We start from the raw sequence: 20979 nt of genomic DNA, 5'->3' as shown, positions 1-20979 counted from the left end.
CGTTTGGTAAACAATTCCAAAGTCACGAAGCGCGTTCACTAAAACCTGACGAAATGTCCAAAAGTTCCGTAACAGTCAGTAGAAACATGTCAAACGATGTATTGAATCAATCTTTAGAATGTTGTTAACATATATCTTGAATAACGTTCCAACCGGAGAATTACATTGACTTCAGATGAGCGATGGAACGGAGCTGCCTCTCACGTGAACGAGCGTGGTCAAAGAATGTTCACCTCATGGCAGTGGTGACTCATTCCTGTTTCCTTCGGCCCCCCTTCACATTAGAGTCATCAGACAAAGTTCTACAGACTGTTGACATCTAGTGGAAGCCGTAGGAAGTGAATACTCATTCATATCTCGCTGTGATTTCAATGGGATCTTGGTTGAAACTCTACCAGCCTCAGAATTTCCACTTCCTGTTTGGATTCTTTCTCAGGTTTTTGCCTGCCATATGAGTTCTTTTATACTCACAGACATAATTCAAACAGTTTTAGAAACTTCCGAGTGTTTTCTATCCAATACTAATAATAATATGCATATATTAGTAACTGGGACTGAGGAGCAGGCCGTTTACTCTGGGCACCTTTCATCCAAGCTACTCAATACTGTTCCTGCAGCCATAAGAAGTTAATACATTTGATTAATTTGCAAGTCCAGAGGTTCTTAAACTTTCAGGATATTTTCTTTTGCTGGACAAAGATATGGGTTAAATAAATAAGATTCTGTTTCAATAAAAAATATGTGTTGCTTTTCAGACCCGCAATCAATAATGTATCAACGGTAAAGAGGACATCCTGAGTTCGAATCTCAGCAGTGGGTCTGAACTGGTTTTGCCTCGGGACCTAAATTGAACCAGGTTGTCTGTCGTGACCAAACATTTGCGAAAAATAATCCCCAAAATACCATCTGGAAAATATGTTTTATTCTATATTGATAGTACATGTAGCATTTATATGACAAGGGAACAACATTCCCAACTCTTTCATTTTCAATAATACAATTCTCTTGAGGAAGAATTTTTATAAACTCACTGTTTTGAGAGCACAAAATCAACCTAATAGCCCTACACTGAGTATACCAAACATTAGGAACAATTTCTTAATATTTAGTTACACCCAGTGGCGACCCGTCATTTTTTTTGGGGGGGGGGGGCTTGTCTGTTTTTTATGTTAGTTTGGAATTAATACGTGTCACATATCAGTTTTCAAACAATGTAAAATATATATATATAATTGAGTTAATAAAGCCTGCATAAAAACATGGTATCTTTTTTGTTTTCTTGATTAAGGCAGCTCCAAAATGCAGGTATTTCAGCCTAGCTCAGTGCTTCCTGTGGTGGTGGGGCAAGTCATCAGAAAATACGGAGCGTTGCGCCGTGATTGGCACAGTGTTCTGTCACTCATGGGAACACAACGTCACCGTCAAGTCTAAGGGTAGAGCAAGAAAATTCTAGCCCCTTTGGTGCTGCTATAGAGTTACATTAGAAGTGCCCATCCCCGAAGGCTCAAGGTCATTGACCACTGATTAAATTATGTCAAATCACGTTATATGTACAGTAGCTTTGATTGGAGTGATCATGTCAACATCATACATTCAAAATCGTAGCTAGCAGTCATCATCATGAATCAAGTTGACAATCTACTGGCAAATCCTTTTTAATCCTTGTCAAATGAAGAGAAAAAATGAAGATAAATTATAGATAAAACGTATTGGTTCTCATCCGCCATTGGACATAAACATTACACAACAAGTTGGAAATCGTAAAATCAACAATGAGTGGTTTGGAAGGAATCAGTGACAATGGCTAACTGCAACATTGGAAAGCAATCACTAGCCTGCTATTCAGTGGTGTGGCTGTGTGATCACAAATCTGGGATTAATTTCATTTTAATTGTCTGCTTATATGCCCCTTTTATTTATCCTATGGTTCTGACTTGGTGTACAGAGAGAACACTATAAGAACGGCCCATGTTTTGAATTCTGTCACTGTACATTTCAAAAGTGCTAAACAAATAGTTATATTGAATGCGTCATAGTTTATACATCTCAATTGTCATTAGAAACCACATTTGTTTAAGCAAGTCTGCTATATCAGCTATGTTTTTTTAAAAGGCAGTAAATAAGGCTGAATGAACTGTTTCACTGCCAGACAAGGCTCCACTGATGCCAGGTGTAGTAGTGGTAAGATGTTGGAACTGCTGTTGGTACTCTGCTGTTGGGACAGCTTTATGTAGGCCCTAACAGTTTCTGGGCACCCTTCGCCACCGTTATAGTGCAATTAATGTATTGTTTAGTGTTGTGTTGTGTAGTATCCCCACCAAGATTTACATGCAAAAATCGCCACTGGTTACGCCCCCCACACCCCCATCGCCCTCAAAACAGTCTCAATTTGTCAAATGGCCTCTACAATGTGCCAAAAGCATTCCACAGGGGTGCTGGCCCATGTTGACTCCATTGCTTCCCACAGTTCTTAATACACAAGGGAAACTGTTGAGCGTGAATTTTATTTATTTATTAATTAGCAGTAGGGATAATGTATCTGTCACGACTTCCCCCGAAGTCGATCCCTCTCCTTGTTCGGGCGACGTTCGGCGGTCGACGTCACCTGTCTTCTAGCCATCGCCGATCCACCGTTCATTTTCCATGTGTTTTGTCTTGTCTTCCTACACACCTGGTTTAAATTCCATCAATTACATGTTGTGTATTTAACCCTCTGTTCCCCCCCATGTCCTTGTCCGGTATTGTTTATTGTAAGTGCTTGTGATCGTTATGTCTGGTGTCCGTCGGGTTTTGTACCAATTTATTAATTGTTCTGGTTTCCGGTGGGGTTTTATTATTAAACTGAGCCGTTGGAAACACAGTTTTTGCTCTCCTGCGTCTGACTTCTCTGCCGCCAGTACGCACCCCTTACAGTATCCAAGTCTTTACTGTGCTGTAGTGTCAACAATTTGCATATCTAATTTCACTGGACATCTACATAGGTTTTGAAAACTATCAGAAATTAACAGCACAATGCGGAAGCATTAATTACCAATTGGCAATGGAGGAGAATGTGCCATTCTCAGAACGTTCAACTGCAAAAGGTCGGGTGCAATTCAATATTAGGTGTTAGGCCAATGCAGTTGAACGTTCTGAGAACAACACTTTCTCATCCATAGCCGTTGATAAGTGATAATTAGTTTTCCAAACCTATGTAGATGTTCAATGAAACCAGATATGCAATTTGTTAACACTACAACACAGTAAAGACTTGGATACATTATCCCAGATGCTAATCAATAAAAACGTCTGTTAACTGATTCATCTGCTGTTTCAGAGGTTTTGTTTTTTTGAACGAGTTAAGACATACTATGTCAGCTAAGAAACTCAGCAACTCTGCCATTTGACAAAGTCCCCCAGCACATTGTAGGTTAATTACTTACATTAACTGATTCATCTGCTGTTTCAGAGGTTTTGACCATTTTTAAGCCCCTAGAGCCAATTGAGAAATGCTGTGTCCTCGAACGACCAAAATTCTGAAAAAATAGTGTATGATTCTGAATGTTTACTCATATCTCGCGATCCACCTATCACATGTTAATAACCGTTTTTGGTCCCAAACCATAGTTTAAGAATCCATGTCAGAGGTTCTTGAGTTTATTCATGTCGAGACCCAAATGAAAAATGTACTGTCCTTGAATTACCATAATTTAGAGAAATAGTATATGATTACAAATGTTTACTGATATCTCGCTACCCACCTCTCACCACTGTTGCCAACTTAGCGACTCTGTCGCGAAATTTAGTGAGTATTCAGAAAAAAAAACAAGAATCGACAGAAGAAAGTTCATTTGTAGTTCTAAACATATTTAGGGTGTTTTTTACTCACTTTTTGTCTCTCCCATGACATTATTCCTCTCTCCTACAGCGTCAATCACAATTACATCCACTTGGACAATTATGCAAATTATGTAATGATGTCATTTAGCGACTTCTAGCTACTTTTAGGACAGCCAACAGCTACTTTCCTTACTGAGGATTTGCCAACACTGCCACTCACATGCTAAGGCCTACTTTGCGTCCCAAAACATAGCTTAAGAAACCCTGTTGCTAGACAGTTGAAGGTGTCCGTATTGATTCCAATATTAGTAAATGACCCCTCTTTTGTGATGTGATTTTGCTAGACAGAGATATGGGTTAAATGAATGAGACTGGTTTGATCAAATAGGTTTGGGTGTTCACATCTGCAACAGACATCACCTTTATGGGTGCTGTGGCTTAGTTGGTTAAAGCGCCTGTCAAGTAAACAGGAGATCCTGAGTTCAAATCTCAGCAGTACCGTTTCAAGCATTTCATTGTACACATTGGTGGAGAAGGTCAGAGGGGAGGGCACTCAGGTATTCTCACCAATGGAATTAGAGAAGACGTGAGGAGGGTGCAATTGAGATATTCCAATGTCGTGGAAAAAGGGCACTTTTTGAGGGAGTTAAAAAGTACCGACTGTGTAAAGCTTGACTGTTTCTTCAGTTTATTCATTATCGAGACCAAAATGAAAAGAGTTTAGCCAGCTTGTGCACATCACTTTCACAGCCTAAGTAGACTCTACAAAGCCACCTCTTGTAGCCAGCCGTGATCGTATAGTGGTTAGTACGCTGCGTTGTGGTCGCAGCAACCCCGGTTCGAATCTGGGTCACGGCACTGCAATGTAGGTTCAGAATATTTGTTTTTTTGAACGAGTTAAGACTTACTATGTAACCTCAAAAAGAAAAAAAATCGGATCGGGGTTTTGCCTGCTACATAAGTTCTGTTATACTCACAGACATGATTCAAACAGTTTTAGAAACTTCAGAGTGTTTTCTATCTAAATCTACTAATAATATGCATATTGTATATTCTGGGAATGAGTAGCAGGCAGTTGAATTTGGGCATGCTATTTATCCAAAAATGAAAATGCTGCCACCTACCCCGAAGAAGGCAAGTTCTAGATAGTACCTTTTTTGCTAAGAGTGTATAGTTTGGGAAGAGAAAGGTGTTGTTGCACATTAATGAACATGTTTGGGCAAGTGACTGGAAACCACAAATATGCTCTCTGGCTAATCAGCAAGAAGAGGAAGTGGTGCCAAGAGTGGTTAAAACACGTTTGTCATGATTAGCACAATAAAATGTCTTAATCAGGGTCAAAGGGTTTGTGTCAATTTAATAGAAAACTACTGACGCACATCATTGCATGGACATGGGGGGAGTTTTGCTGCTTTATAAGAGAGTGCTTCTCCACTCCAGAGACACGTATCCACTGATGCATCTTTGATGTTAAACAATTGAACTTCACTCGGAATCTCGGAACCAATCAGTTTTCTTCCATCAAGATGTTCTATAGTCATCCTTAACACTGAGGACTGCATAACATTGCATGTAAGTACACAATGTCCCTATATAACTAATCTTGATATATGAGGAATATTTGAGAGCTACATATTTATTTTGACCAACTAATTAAAAGGTTGACAGACCCTGTTCTATATTAGACAGTGTCATAATATATTAATGCATACCTGTGAATACTGTAGCCTGTGTTAATGAATATTGTTATATATTAATTAATAAAATGCAATCTTTATTCTTTCAGATATTTCAAAGCGGTAACTTTGTTTGGTAAGGTGAGTTCCAGCACCATAACCAACTCACATTCTGAAGTGGAATCTAACATTCATATTCATCATGATTCTTCGTAATTATAGCAACATCAGAATTAATTTTAGAAGTGCATAGAGACTTGCTCACTTACACAACAACATGTTTCATTACATATAAGTCACCAAGTTGATCAGGAAGAAACAGCAGGAGGTAGAATGGGGAGGTGCTGGGAGTAGGAGAGGGACTCCATGGTGTTGATCAGGAAGAAACAGCAGGAGGTAGAATGGGGAGGTGCTGGGAGTAGGAGAGGGACTCCATGGTGTTGATCAGGAAGAAACAGCAGGAGGTAGAGTGGGGAGGTGCTGGGAGTAGGAGAGGGACTCCATGGTGTTGATCAGGAAGAAACAGCAGGAGGTAGAGTGGGGAGGTGCTGGGAGTAGGAGAGGGACTCCATGGTGTTGATCAGGAAGAAACAGCAGGAGGTAGAGTGGGGGGGGTGCTGGGAGTAGGAGAGGGACTCCATGGTGTTGATCAGGAAGAAACAGCAGGAGGTAGAGTGGGGAGGTGCTGGGAGTAGGAGAGGGACTCCATGGTGTTGATCAGGAAGAAACAGCAGGAGGTAGAATGGGGAGGTGCTGGGAGTAGGAGAGGGACTCCATGGTGTTGATCAGGAGGAAACAGCAGGAGGTAGAATGGGGAGGTGCTGGGAGTAGGAGAGGGACTCCATGGTGTTGATCAGGAAGAAACAGCAGGAGGTAGAATGGGGAGGTGCTGGGAGTAGGAGAGGGACTCCATGGTGTTGATCAGGAAGAAACAGCAGGAGGTAGAGTGGGGAGGTGCTGGGAGTAGGAGAGGGACTCCATGGTGTTGATCAGGAAGAAACAGCAGGAGGTAGAGTGGGGAGGTGCTGGGAGTAGTAGAGGGACTCCATGGTGTTGATCAGGAGGAAACAGCAGGAGGTAGAGTGGGGAGGTGCTGGGAGTAGGAGAGGGACTCCATGGTGTTGATCAGGAAGAAACAGCAGGAGGTAGAATGGGGAGGTGCTGGGAGTAGGAGAGGGACTCCATGGTGTTGATCAGGAGGAAACAGCAGGAGGTAGAATGGGGAGGTGCTGGGAGTAGGAGAGGGACTCCATGGTGTTGATCAGGAGGAAACAGCAGGAGGTAGAGTGGGGAGGTGCTGGGAGTAGGAGAGGGACTCCATGGTGTTGATCAGGAGGAAACAGCAGGAGGTAGAGTGGGGAGGTGCTGGGAGTAGGAGAGGGACTCCATGGTGTTGATCAGGAAGAAGCAGCAGGAGGTAGAGTGGGGAGGTGCTGGGAGTAGGAGAGGGACTCCATGGTGTTGATCAGGAAGAAACAGCAGGAGGTAGAGTGGGGAGGTGCTGGGAGTAGGAGAGGGACTCCATGGTGTTGATCAGGAAGAAGCAGCAGGAGGTAGAGTGGGGGGGTGCTGGGAGTAGGAGAGGGACTCCATGGTGTTGATCAGGAAGAAACAGCAGGAGGTAGAGTGGGGAGGTGCTGGGAGTAGGAGAGGGTCTCCATGGTGTTGATCAGGAGGAAACAGCAGGAGGTAGAGTGGGGAGGTGCTGGGAGTAGGAGAGGGACTCCATGGTGTTGATCAGGAAGAAACAGCAGGAGGTAGAGTGGGGAGGTGCTGGGAGTAGGAGAGGGACTCCATGGTGTTGATCAGGAACAAACAGCAGGAGGTAGAGTGGGGAGGTGCTGGGTGAAGGAGAGGGACTCCATGGTGTTGATCAGGAACAAACAGCAGGAGGTAGAGTGGGGAGGTGCTGGGAGTAGGAGAGGGTCTCCATGGTGTTGATCAGGAAGAAACAGCAGGAGGTAGAGTGGGGAGGTGCTGGGAGTAGGAGAGGGACTCCATGGTGTTGATCAGGAACAAACAGCAGGAGGTAGAGTGGGGAGGTGCTGGGAGTAGGAGAGGGACTCCATGGTGTTGATCAGGAAGAAACAGCAGGAGGTAGAGTGGGGAGGTGCTGGGAGTAGGAGAGGGACTCCATGGTGTTGATCAGGAAGAAACAGCAGGAGGTAGAATGGGGAGGTGCTGGGAGTAGGAGAGGGACTCCATGGTGTTGATCAGGAAGAAACAGCAGGAGGTAGAGTGGGGGGGTGCTGGGAGTAGGAGAGGGACTCCATGGTGTTGATCAGGAAGAAACAGCAGGAGGTAGAGTGGGGAGGTGCTGGGTGAAGGAGAGGGACTCCATGGTGTTGATCAGGAAGAAACAGCAGGAGGTAGAGTGGGGAGGTGCTGGGAGTAGGAGAGGGACTCCATGGTGTTGATCAGGAAGAAACAGCAGGAGGTAGAGTGGGGAGGTGCTGGGAGTAGGAGAGGGACTCCATGGTGTTGATCAGGAAGAAACAGCAGGAGGTAGAGTGGGAGGTGCTGGGAGTAGGAGAGGGACTCCATGGTGTTGATCAGGAAGAAACAGCAGGAGGTAGAGTGGGGAGGTGCTGGGAGTAGGAGAGGGACTCCATGGTGTTGATCAGGAAGAAACAGCAGGAGGTAGAGTGGGGAGGTGCTGGGAGTAGGAGAGGGACTCCATGGTGTTGATCAGGAAGAAACAGCAGGAGGTAGAGTGGGGAGGTGCTGGGAGTAGGAGAGGGACTCCATGGTGTTGATCAGGAAGAAACAGCAGGAGGTAGAGTGGGGAGGTGCTGGGAGTAGGAGAGGGACTCCATGGTGTTGATCAGGAAGAAACAGCAGGAGGTAGAGTGGGGAGGTGCTGGGAGTAGGAGAGGGACTCCATGGTGTTGATCAGGAAGAAACAGCAGGAGGTAGAGTGGGGAGGTGCTGGGAGTAGGAGAGGGACTCCATGGTGTTGATCAGGAAGAAACAGCAGGAGGTAGAGTGGGGAGGTGCTGGGAGTAGGAGAGGGACTCTGTGGCTTTGAATGTCTGAATCAGTTCCTTTGAGTTGGAGGATTCTTAAATTGATCTGTACAAATTTGTATTTGAGGTTACGTGACGTGCACACACATGGCAGCCACACTGCATTTGATCGGTGGTGGAGGAGGCACTTCCTTTGAATTCCATGGCATGGACAACGGTGCCACCCTCAAGAAGATTGGAGTGGCGGTGGGAGGCTCGCAGGTGAAAGCTGTGCGGGCGGAGCTGACCGACGGGAAAGTAGCGACTTTTGGAGATGCTGACACTTTCAATGAGTTTGAGTTCAACCTCGGCGAGCGCATCACCAAGCTGTCTCTGTGGGGTAACGGCGCCGGCACACGTCTGGGTGCCATCAAGTTCATGACGAGTCAGAACCGTCAATTCTTTGAAAAAATGACCAGCTGGGAACTGAAGACTGAGTACACCATAGATGTGGGATCCGGAATCTGCCTGGGGCTGCAGGGCAGGTCTGGCTCGGACATCGACTGCATGGGCTTCCTCTTCATCAAAACTATCAAGTCGTCCGTAATGACTGACATGGAGTATCCCACCCTGTCCCTCTTCAAACCCCAGGTGTGTGTAGACAGCTCAGGAAAACTCTACCGATGCTCTAACATTAAGGGGGCTGTCCACTTTAAAACATGTAATCCAATATGGGGGTCGACATTCATCAGGCATCTCATTTCTAGGACAGTCATGCCTTATGTTTAATTGGCCTTGGTCAGTAAAATAGCCCCAACACCTTTTTTTTAAATGTTTTTTTTACCTTTACTCGTACGCATCAGTCCAAGATAGCAAGCACACACACCTGTTATTTTTGTTGGCTTTCTAAAAATCTATATCAGTTATTAAATTGGCTTTTTCTTGTTTGAACAACTTTTATCTTTGTGTTGATTTTAGGTGACCCCAGAATATGTGAAATCCGTGTCTCACCAGAACGACACCTCCTTGGTTCTAGAAAAGTCCATTACATACAGCAAGACCCTGACCAAGACTTCCTCCTGGTCCGTCAGCAACAAGATAGAATCCACCTTGAGTGTGTCGGTCAAAGCGGGGATCCCAGATCTGGTCGAGGGGTCATCAGGGTTCAGCTTGACCGTGGGAGTGGAGCAATCCACCAGCCTGCAGAAGACAGAGACCATAACAGAATCGGGTACCATCAACCTGAAGATCCCGCCAGGGAAGACCATGGATGTTGAGATCACAATTGGGAAAGCAAATATCGACCTTCCACAGTCAAAGTGACCTGCATGAATGGCAGTCAGCTGGTCTTCCCATCCAACGGCATCTACACTGGTGTGACTTACAGTTCAGTGAGGATGTCCACAAAGGAGAGATGAGTCAAGTGTGACTTTATGAATAAAAAGTGCAGTGATAGAAATTGACACCATTACTGATTCTTTGTGCCTTTTCTGTTATTATGATCATCTGTGAGTGATTCTAATTGAACCCAGTTGACCCAGTTCTTTGTCTCAGAGGGTATAACAATAGGTGGGTCTTTCCTACAATCCGGTGCCTTTTGTGTCCAATGACATGTTAATTTAAAAATAAAGGAGAGCCGCACACTCTAGGAGCTCAGATGCAAAAATATTTAATTTACCAACGTTTCGACAGGCAAGCTGTCTTCATCAGGGTACAATCACAGACACTGCGGGATGACTGGTTTATATAGTGTCAAGACACACAGGTGTCTGTAATCGTGGCCTAATATCATTGGTTAATTTCTCAAATATTAAAATGGCATAGAAAGAGCAGCATACAATAAATACAAATGGATAGCATGCGATCATAGACTCACTTAAGACCACAAAAGCCTACAAACAACCACAATGGCAAAGTCACAACAATCACAAGAATGGCTTCAGATCAAAGTTCACGTTGAGACCGAAGGGAGCAAGGGTCTTTAAGTTAAAGATCCAGGCAGCCTCTCGTTTTAACAATAAATTATCAAGGTCACCCCCTCTCCTAGGGAGGGTGACATGTTCGATGCCAATATAACGCAGAGACGAAATCGAGTGGCCTGCCTCCAAAAAGTGGGCCGCAACTGGGTAGGTCAAGTTTTGGCACCTAATGGTGCTAGGATGCTCTGAGATACGTACTTTTAATTCACGCTTTGTTTTACCCACAATTTTTACCACAAGGACAAGTTATAAGATAAATAACTGCCTTAGTGGAGCACGTAATAACACCTTTGATTGGGATCGATGTCCCTGTTTGTGGGTGTTTGAAGGATCTGCATTTACAAGTGCCATTGCATTGAGCACAGCCATTACACTTATAATTTCCATCCAGTAGGGGCGCAAATAGACGTTCAGGAATATCTTTGGGTGGTAAATCAGAGTGTACCAATTGGTCTCTGAGATTTCTGCCCCGCGAAAATACGACCAAGGGAAGGTCCGAAAACACATTACCGAGACTATCATCGGATTTTAGAATGTGCCAATGTTTGTGAGCGATTCTCCTAATTTGTTCAGAGCGCTTTGAATAGCGGGTAGTTAGAATGCAAGAATGCGTCTTTTTGCAAGAATGCGTCTTTTTGTTTTGTTTAGAATTTTCTCAATGGCAATATTAATCTGATCATTTTTGTACCCCCTCTCCTTGAACTTTCTTTGCGACTCAGCCATATTTCTGTCGAAATCTGATTGTTTTTTTCATATTCTTTTGATTCGACAGAATTGGCTGTAGGGCAAACTGTTTTTCAAGGGAAGTGGGTGACAGCTATCATCCCTCAACAAACTGTTACGATCAGTAGGTTTCCTGTAAAGATCAGTGTATAGAACATTATCTTCACACAAGATCAGAAGATCAAGGAAACTGATTTGACGTGTATCAGATTGCATAGTAAATCTCAGATGTTCAGAACAGGAGTTAAGAAAAGCATGGAATGCCTGGAGCTGTTTTGCATCAACCCCTCCATAGAACAAAAATATCATCAATATACCGTTTCCAAATAATGATGTTAGGCAAGAAAACATTTTTGAGAGGATTGAAAATAGACTGTTTCTCCATGTAACCCACATACAAATGAGCATAGTTAGGAGCCATGGGGGATCCCATAGCAGTACCCTTCGTCTGAATAAAGAAATCATTTAGAAACATGAAGTAGTTGTGTGTGAGTACTATTTCAGCCAATGTTATAATGCATTCACTGGAAGGTAGTTTATTAGGGTCACGTTGCAGAAGAAAATGTTCCATAGCTTCAATACCGCCCTCGTGAGGAATATTTGTGTATAACGACTCAACATCAAAAGTAACTAACAAGGTATTCTCAGGGAGAGGATCAAGAGATTCAATGATAGAGATCATACTGCTGGTGTCCTTTACAAAGGAGGGGAGCTGTTCTGCGAGTGGTCTAATAAAAAAGTCAACAAAAGTTGATAAGAGGGGTCGACACTGCGTCAATGCCCGCTACAATAGGGCGCCCTGGAGGTTTTGGTAACATTCTTGTGTAATTTCGGCAAAGTATAGAAAGTGGCAATTTTAGGGTGTTGAATAGCCAAAAAGTCCTGTTCTTTTTTGGTTATCTGGCCACAACCTAAATACCCATCTAGGACAGTTAAGATATTATTCTGAAATTGAGAAGTGGGGTCACGTCTGAGTTTCTGGTAAAAGGTGTTGTCAAGCAGCTGTCTATGACACTCATTTACATAAGCTGTCCTATCCATAAGTACAACCGACCCACCCTTGTCAGCAGGACGAATAAGGACTGAGGTATCGGATTGTAAATCAAGCAAAGCTTGTTTTTCATCCTTAGGTAAATTGTGGAAAGATTTGGACTCCTGTTTGTTCTTAAGGAGTTGCGCAACATCCTTTTCAACAAGTCTACAATATGTCTCGATAGAGTGATTGCGATTGGTTGGAGGTATAAAATAACTCTTGCTTGTAAAAGGAGCCGGGGTATGTGCAGGTGAGCAACATACTGTTTCAATAGAAATGCAAGACAGCTTTCCTGTCGAAACGTTGGTAAATTAAATATTTTTGCATCTGAGCTCCTAGAGTGTGCGGCTCTCCTTTATTTTTAAGTTTTCTACTCGGCTGGCCAGCACCTCGCCTAAATAGGTGTGTTTTTCTTTTTCTTCTACAATGTCATGTTAATAACACATTTTGTGTGAATTATTGAACAACATTCATTTCAGGATGTTTTGTTATATGTTTAGACCCCCATTCACCATAAACACAATGTTATGTAACGATAACTTGATTTCATAAAGAATTTGTCCTGTGTTTTTGCCATATCGCCCGTGTAGTTTCGACTTCCATCGGACAGACTTTTCATAACATTCATAAATATTGTAATTATCATTACATTGAGTTCTCTTTCTAACAAATTCTTTATGATTAACACATGCAGTCACTCAAAAACGCGCACATTCACGCTACACATCACATCTGTTAAGTTAACAGACTCGTATAATGAACAATTTAAACACTTCCCCCAATTCACCCTAACCCAAAAGACGTGTAAATATTGGACTATACATTGTGTAGAATACAAGCAGCATCTCAGCTGCAACTAACAGCATTTTTGTTGTAGTTCTAGTAATTATGGGGCAGCAGGTAGCCTAGTGGTTAGAGCGTAAATAACATGAAAGACTTTAAATGAATATTCAATAATCTCTAAACATGCAAATACTGGAATTAATTAAATTACCTTTTGACACTGCAGCACCTGGGGGAATATACTGAACAATAATATAAATCACCATGTAAAGTGTTGGTCCCACTGCAGCACCTGGGGGAATACACTGAACAATAATATATATCACCATGTAAAGTGTTGGTCCCACTGCAGCACCTGGGGGAAAACACTGAACAATAATATAAATCACCATGTAAAGTGTTGGTCCCACTGCAGCACCTGGGGGAATACACTGAACAATAATATAAATCACCATGTAAAGTGTTGGTCCCACTGCAGCACCTGGGGGAATACACTGAACAATAATATAAATCACCATGTAAAGTGTTGGTCCCACTGCATCACCTGGGGGAATACACTGAACAATAATATAAATCACCATGTAAAGTGTTGGTCCCACTGCATCACCTGGGGAAAACACTGAACAATAATATATATCACCATGTAAAGTGTTGGTCCCACTGCAGCACCTGGGGGAATACACTGAACAATAATATAAATCACCATGTAAAGTGTTGGTCCCACTGCAGCACCTGGGGGAATACACTGAACAATAATATAAATCACCATGTAAAGTGTTGGTCCCACTGCAGCACCTGGGGGAATACACTGAACAATAATATAAATCACCATGTAAAGTGTTGGTCCCACTGCATCACCTGGGGGAATACACTGAACAATAATATAAATCACCATGTAAAGTGTTGGTCCCACTGCAGCACCTGGGGGAATACACTGAACAATAATATAAATCACCATGTAAAGTGTTGGTCCCACTGCAGCACCTGGGGGAATACACTGAACAATAATATAAATCACCATGTAAAGTGTTGGTCCCACTGCAGTACCTGGGGGAATACAATGAACAATAATATAAATCACCATGTAAAGTGTTGGTCCCACTGCAGTACCTGGGGGAATACACTGAACAATAATATAAATCACCATGTAAAGTGTTGGTCCCACTGCAGCACCTGGGGGAATACACTGAACAATAATATAAATCACCATGTAAAGTGTTGGTCCCACTGCATCACCTGGGGGAATACACTGAACAATAATATAAATCACCATGTAAAGTGTTGGTCCCACTGCAGCACCTGGGGGAATACACTGAACAATAATATATATCACCATGTAAAGTGTTGGTCCCACTGCAGCACCTGGGGGAATACACTGAACAATAATATATATCACCATGTAAAGTGTTGGTCCCACTGCATCACCTGGGGGAATACACTGAACAATAATATAAATCACCATGTAAAGTGTTGGTCCCACTGCATCACCTGGGGGAATACACTGAACAATAATATAAATCACCATGTAAAGTGTTGGTCCCACTGCAGCACCTGGGGGAATACACTGAACAATAATATAAATCACCATGTAAAGTGTTGGTCCCACTGCAGCACCTGGGGGAATACACTGAACAATAATATAAATCACCATGTAAAGTGTTGGTCCCACTGCATCACCTGGGGGAATACACTGAACAATAATATAAATCACCATGTAAAGTGTTGGTCCCACTGCAGCACCCGGGGGAATACACTGAACAATAATATAAATCACCATGTAAAGTGTTGGTCCCACTGCAGCACCTGGGGGAATACACTGAACAATAATATAAATCACCATGTAAAGTGTTGGTCCCACTGCAGTACCTGGGGGAATACAATGAACAATAATATAAATCACCATGTAAAGTGTTGGTCCCACTGCAGTACCTGGGGGAATACACTGAACAATAATATAAATCACCATGTAAAGTGTTGGTCCCACTGCAGCACCCGGGGGAATACACTGAACAATAATATATATCACCATGTAAAGTGTTGGTCCCACTGCATCACCTGGGGGAATACACTGAACAATAATATATATCACCATGTAAAGTGTTGGTCCCACTGCAGCACCTGGGGGAATACACTGAACAATAATATAAATCACCATGTAAAGTGTTGGTCCCACTGCAGCACCTGGGGGAATACACTGAACAATAATATAAATCACCATGTAAAGTGTTGGTCCCACTGCAGCACCTGGGGGAATACACTGAACAATAATATAAATCACCATGTAAAGTGTTGGTTTAATGACCTGAAATAAAACATCCCCAAAAAGTATTTCTCTCAAATGTCGCTGTTTTGCATTTTCCCTTTACCAAGATAATCCATCCACCTGACAGGTGTAGCATATCAAGAATCTGATTAAACAGCATGCTCATTACACAGGTGAACCTTGTGCTGGGGAATATAAATAGCCACTCTAAAATGTGCAGAATACAATGCCACAGACATATGAAGTTGAGGAAGAGTGCCATTGGCATGCTGAACACAGGAATGTTCACGAGAGCTGTTGCCAAGGAATTTAATGTATATTTTTCTGCCATGTCATTATAGAAAATAGGTCACCACTTCCAACCAGCCTCACAACCGCAGACCATGTCTATGGTGTCATGTGGGCATGCGGTTTGTTGATGTCAATGTTGTGAACAGAGTTCCCCATGGTGGCGGCGCGATTATGTCATGGGCTGGCATAAACTAGGGACAACAAGTACAATTGCACTTCATCGATAGCAATTTGAATGCACAGAGATAAAGTGATGAGATCCTGAGGTCCATTGTCATGCCATTCATCCGCCCACATCAACTCACGTTTCAGCATTCAGGATCCCGAGTGGAGCAGCGGTCTCGGGCACTGCATCTCAGTGCAAGAGGCGTCACTATAGTATCTGGTTCAAATCCAGGCTGTATCACATCTGGCAGTGATTTGGAGTCCTATAGGGCGGTGCATAATTGGCCCAGCGTCGTCCGGGTTAGGCCGTCATTGTAAATAAGAATTTAACTGACTTGCCTAGTAAAATAAAGGTTAAATAAAAAATGATAATGCATGTTGCAAGGATCTGTACACAATTCCTGGCATCTGAAAATGTTCCTGTTCTTCCCTGGCCTGCATACCCACCAGACATGTCACCCATTGTGCATGTTTGGGGTGCTCTGGATTGACATGTACGACAACGTGTTCCAACCAATATCCATTAACTTTGCATAGCCGTTGAATAGTGGGAAAACATTCCACAGGTCACAATCAACAGCCTGATCAACTTTATGTGAAGGAGATATGTCGCACTACATGAGGCAAATGGTGGTCACACCAGATACTGACTGGTTTTCTGATCCACTCCCCTACCTTTTTTATTATGTGTCTTTGACCAACAGATGCATATCTGTATTCCCAGTCAATTGAAATCTATAGATTTGCCTTTTCCCACATTTGTTATGTTGCAGCTGTGATTAATACTCAGGGAGAAAAAGGTGTAGATTCACGCGTAGAGCGTTGCAGGTGTTTATTTCGCCTTCGCAGAAGGCAGGATAGTGGTCGCAGGCAATGGTCATACACAGGTAGGCAAACAGGCAGGTGAATCAAAACTAGGATTGAAGGCTATAACAGGTTCTGACAAACAAGCTGGGAAAAGGCTTAGTAGAGTCAAAACGAACAATACCTCACAAAGGCACAAACAGAATGAACTGAACTAAATAAGGAGCTGATGAGACCAGGTCAGTAACGAACACAGGTGAAATCAATGAACAAAAATGAAAAACAGGGCTACGTTCAAGAATACAAAGAAACAGGGCTACGTTCAAGGAGACAACGAAACAGAACACAGTGTTGACTAAGAAAATGAATACAGAACCTTACAGCAACCTTGTTCTAAATTTTTTTCCCCCTCATCAGGAGGGCTATGGCTTAAGATACCTGGCATCGGAGAAGGGATAGTCTGGCAGAGAACAATACCCCATAATACCCCACAATACCCCATAATGACAAAGCGAAAACAGTTTTTTTTTTAATGTTTGCAAATTATAATAAAAATTATTATTAAAAATAAAAAACAGAAATAGCTCATTTAAGTAAGTATTCAGACCCTTTGCTATGAGTGTCGAAGTTGAGCTCAGTTGCATCCTGTTTCCATCGATCATCCTTGAGATGTTTCTACAACTTGGAGTCACCATGTGAGAAATTCAATTGATTGGACATGATGTGGAAAGGCACATACCTGTGTATACACGGTCCCACAGTTGACAGTGCATGTCAGAGCAAAAACCAAGCCATGAGGTCAAAGGAATTGTCCGTAGACCTCCGAGACAGGATTGTGTCGAGGCACAGATCTGGAGAAGGGTACCAACATATTTCTGCAGCATTGAAGGTCCCCAAGAACACAGTGGCCTCTTAAATGGAAGAAGTTTGGAACCACCAAGACTCTACCAAGAGCTGGTCGCCAGGCCAAACTGATCAATCAGGAGAGAAGGGCCTTGGTCAGAGAGGTGACAAGATTCTCTGGTCTGATGAAACCAAGATTGAACTCTTTGGCCTGAATGTTAAGCGTCAAGTCTGGAGCAAACCTGGCACCATCGAAAAGGTGAAGCATGGTGGTGACAGCATCATGCTGTGGGAATATTTTTCAGCGGAAAGGACTAGGAGACTTTCCAGGATCGAGGGAAAGATGAACAGAGGAAAGTACAGAGACATCCTTGATGAAAACCTGCTTGAGGATGCTCAGGAACTCAGACTTGGTCAAAGGTTCACATTCCAACAGTACAACAACCCTAAGCACACAGCCAAGACAATGCTGGAGTAGCTTTGGGACAAGTCTCTGAATGTCCTTGAGTGGCCCAGCCAGAGCCTGGTCTTGAATCCGATCGAACATCTCTAGAGAGACCTGAAAATTGCTGTGTAGCGACTCTCTCCATCCAACCTGACAGAGCTTGAGAAGAATGGGAGAAACTCCCCAAATGCATGAGTGCCAAGCTTGTAGCAAGAAGATTCGAGGCTGTAATCGCCGCCAAAGGTGCTTCAACAAAGTACTGAGTAAAGGGTCTGGATACTTATGTAAATGTGATATTTCAGTTTTTTATAACATTTGCCAAAATTTCTAAACAGCAGTTTTTGCTTTGTCATTATGGGGTATTGTTTGTAAAAAAGAAATGATTTAATCCATTTTAGAATAAGGCTGTAACGTAACGTGAAAAAGTCAAGGGGTCTGAATACTTTCCGAATGCACTGTATATTATCTATTGCGGGTGTGAAAAGTAACAAATACACTGAGTGCACAAAACATTAAGAACACCTGCTCTTTCCGTGACACAGACTTACCAGGTGAATCCAGGTGAAAGCTGATCCCATATTGATGTCACTTGTTACATCCACTTCAATCAGTGTAGATGAAGCGGAGACAGGCTAAAGAAGGATTTTTAAGCCTTGAGACAATTAAGACATGGATTTTGTACGTGTGCCATTCAGAGGGTGAATGGGCAAGACAAAAGATTTAAGTGCCTTTGAACAGGGTATGGTAGTAGGTGCCAGGCGCACCGGTATGTGTCAAGAATTGCAACACTGCTGGGTTTTTCATGCTCAACAGCTTCCCGTGTGTGTCAAGAATGGTCCACCATCCAAACGACATTGAGCCATCTTGACACAACTGTGGGAAGCATTGGAGTCAACATTAGCCAGCAACCCTATGGAACGCTTTTGACACCTTGTAGACACCTTGTGTTCTCATTTACAACTGCGACCTGGCCAAGGGTAAAGCAAAGCAGTGCGACAAAAACAACAACATAGAGTTACACATGTGATAAACACATGTACAGTCAATAACACAATAGAAAAATCTATGTACAGTGTGTGCAAACGTAGTAAGGTTAATAGGCCATAGTGGCGAAAATTTGGAAATTAAATGCTGGAGTTAAAGATGTGCAGATGATGATGTGCAAGCAGAGGTACTGGGGTGCAAAAGAGCAAAAAAAATGACAGTATGGGGATGAGGTAGTTGGGTGTGCTATTTACAGATGGGCTGTGTACAGGTACAGTGATTGGTAAGCTGCTCTGACAGCTGATGCTTAATCTTGTCAATAGGGGGGCGCTGTTTTCACTTTGGAAAAAATCGTGCCCAAATTAAACGGCCTCGTACTCTGTTTTAGATCATACAATATGCATATTATTATTACTATTGGATAGAAAACACTCTGAAGTTTCTAAAACTGTTTGAATTATATCTGTGAGTAAAACAGAACTCATTTGGCAGCAAACTTCCATACAGGAAGTGAAAAATCTGAAAACGAGGCTCTGTTTCAGGGCCTGCCTATTCAACTGGCTTTTATTTATCGATATGTATGCACTTCATTCGCCTTCCACTAGATGTCAACAGGCAGTGGAAGGTTGAATGGGGTGTCTAGCTTGATCTGAGGCCGAATAAGAGCTTTTGGAGTGACAGGTCCGGTATTTTCTTTGTCTTCGACGGCGCGCGGGGGAGCTCGACATTGTCTTCTGAAAAGCGTTCGGTATACACGGCAAATATCTCCGGCTCTGATTTTATTTGATACATATGAGAAAAACATCATAAAGTAGGTTTTTTCAACCGAGTTTTATCAGTTTATTCAACGTTTATTGGGACTTTTGGAATTTTCCGTTCTTTGCGCCAAGAGAGGATGGGAATGTTCGCGCCACAATGCTAGCCAAGGTTGCTAATTCGACAGAAGAAATGGACATTCTAAAACCAAACAACGATTTATTCTGGAAATAGAACTCTTTGTACAACATTCTGATGGAAGCTCAGCAAAAGTAAGAAAACATTTATGATGTTATTTCGTATTTCTGTGTAATATGTTGATGCCTATTCTCCGCCGTGTTGGTGAGTGCTGTCTCACAATAACCCAAGCTGTATGTTGTGGTAAAGTTATTTAAAAAAATCTAACACAGCGGTTGCATTAGGAACCAGTGTATCTTTCATTTGCCATACAACAAGTATTTTTATGTAAAGTTTATGATGAGTTCTTTGGTCAGATTAGGTGAGTGTCCAAAATATCTCCGGACATTCTGGGGAAATGTTGCTACGTATTCACAATGAATAACTACGATTTGCAGCTCTAAATATGCACATTTTTGAACAAAACATAAATGTATTGTATAACATGATGTTATAAGACTGTCATCTGATGAAGTTGTCCAAAGGTTAGTGATTAATTTTTTATCTATTGCTGGTTTTTGCGAAAGCTACCTTTGCGGTGAATAAATGCATTTGTGTGTTTGGCTATTGTGGTAAGCTAATATAATTCTATATTGTGTTTTCGCTGTAAAACACTTAAAAAATCGGAAATATTGGCTGGATTCACAAGATGTTTATCTTTAATTTGCTGTACACCATGTATTTTTCATAAATGTTTTATGATGAGTATTTATATATTTCACGTTGCTCTCTGTAATTATTCTGGCTGCTTTGGTGCTATTTTTGATGGTGGCTGCAATGTAAAACTATGATTTATACCTCAAATATGCACATTTCCTTATAACATGTTATAAGACTGTCATCTGATGAAGTTGTTCAAGGTTAGTGATTCATTTTATCTCTATTTTGTCAGTTTTGTGAAAGCTACCTATGCGGTGGAAACATGGTGAAAATATGCGGTTGTGTGTTTGGCTATTGTGGTTAGCTAATAGAAATACATATTGTGTTTTCGCTGTAAAACATTTTAAAAATCGGAAATGATGGCTGGATTCACGAGATGTTTATCTTTCATTTGCTGTATTGGACTTGTGATTTCATGAAAATTATATTATATGATATCCCTGTCCCGTTAGCCTAGGCTATGCTAGTCAGCTTTTTTGATGAGGAGGATCCCGGATCCGGGAGGGTGATGAAGTAGAGGTTGGCTTTCGAAGACCTTAGAAAGGCAGGGTAGGATAGATATAGGTCTGTAACAGTTTGGGTCTAGAGTGTCACACCCTTTGAAGAGGGGGATGACCGCGGCAGCTTTCCAAT

At 42.6% G+C, this 20979-nt stretch overlaps 1 protein-coding gene and 2 non-coding genes across 3 annotated transcripts; all 3 read left to right on the top strand.

The window, feature by feature from the left end:
- Positions 1-4246: 4246 nt before the first annotated feature.
- trnat-agu lies at positions 4247-4320 on the top strand. Its single transcript has one exon. It is a non-coding gene; the product is annotated as a tRNA-Thr (tRNA).
- Positions 4321-4605: 285 nt separating this feature from the next.
- trnah-gug lies at positions 4606-4677 on the top strand. The gene has a single exon. It is a non-coding gene; the product is annotated as a tRNA-His (tRNA).
- Positions 4678-8608: 3931 nt separating this feature from the next.
- Positions 8609-9763, top strand: LOC120060805 (aerolysin-like protein). Its single transcript, XM_039010227.1, has 2 exons — positions 8609-9091; positions 9419-9763. Exons 1-2 carry the CDS (start codon positions 8609-8611, stop codon positions 9761-9763), a joined length of 828 nt encoding a protein of 275 aa, XP_038866155.1.
- The last annotated feature ends 11216 nt before the right edge of the window (positions 9764-20979 follow it).

The sequence above is a fragment of the Salvelinus namaycush genome, chromosome 16, assembly GCF_016432855.1.
Source record: "Salvelinus namaycush isolate Seneca chromosome 16, SaNama_1.0, whole genome shotgun sequence".
Taxonomy (NCBI): Eukaryota; Metazoa; Chordata; class Actinopteri; order Salmoniformes; family Salmonidae; genus Salvelinus; species Salvelinus namaycush.
This window is presented reverse-complemented; position numbering and strand designations above follow the sequence as displayed.

What these genes read in the sequence shown, in the direction of transcription:
- LOC120060805 (XM_039010227.1), top strand. Translation starts at nt 8,609, where the DNA reads ATGGCAGCCACACTGCATTTGATCGGTGGTGGAGGAGGCACTTCCTTT. An exon ending in TGTCCCTCTTCAAACCCCAG is followed by an intron (nt 9,092 to 9,418) that starts GTGTGTGTAGAC and finishes TGTTGATTTTAG; the next exon opens with GTGACCCCAGAATATGTGAA.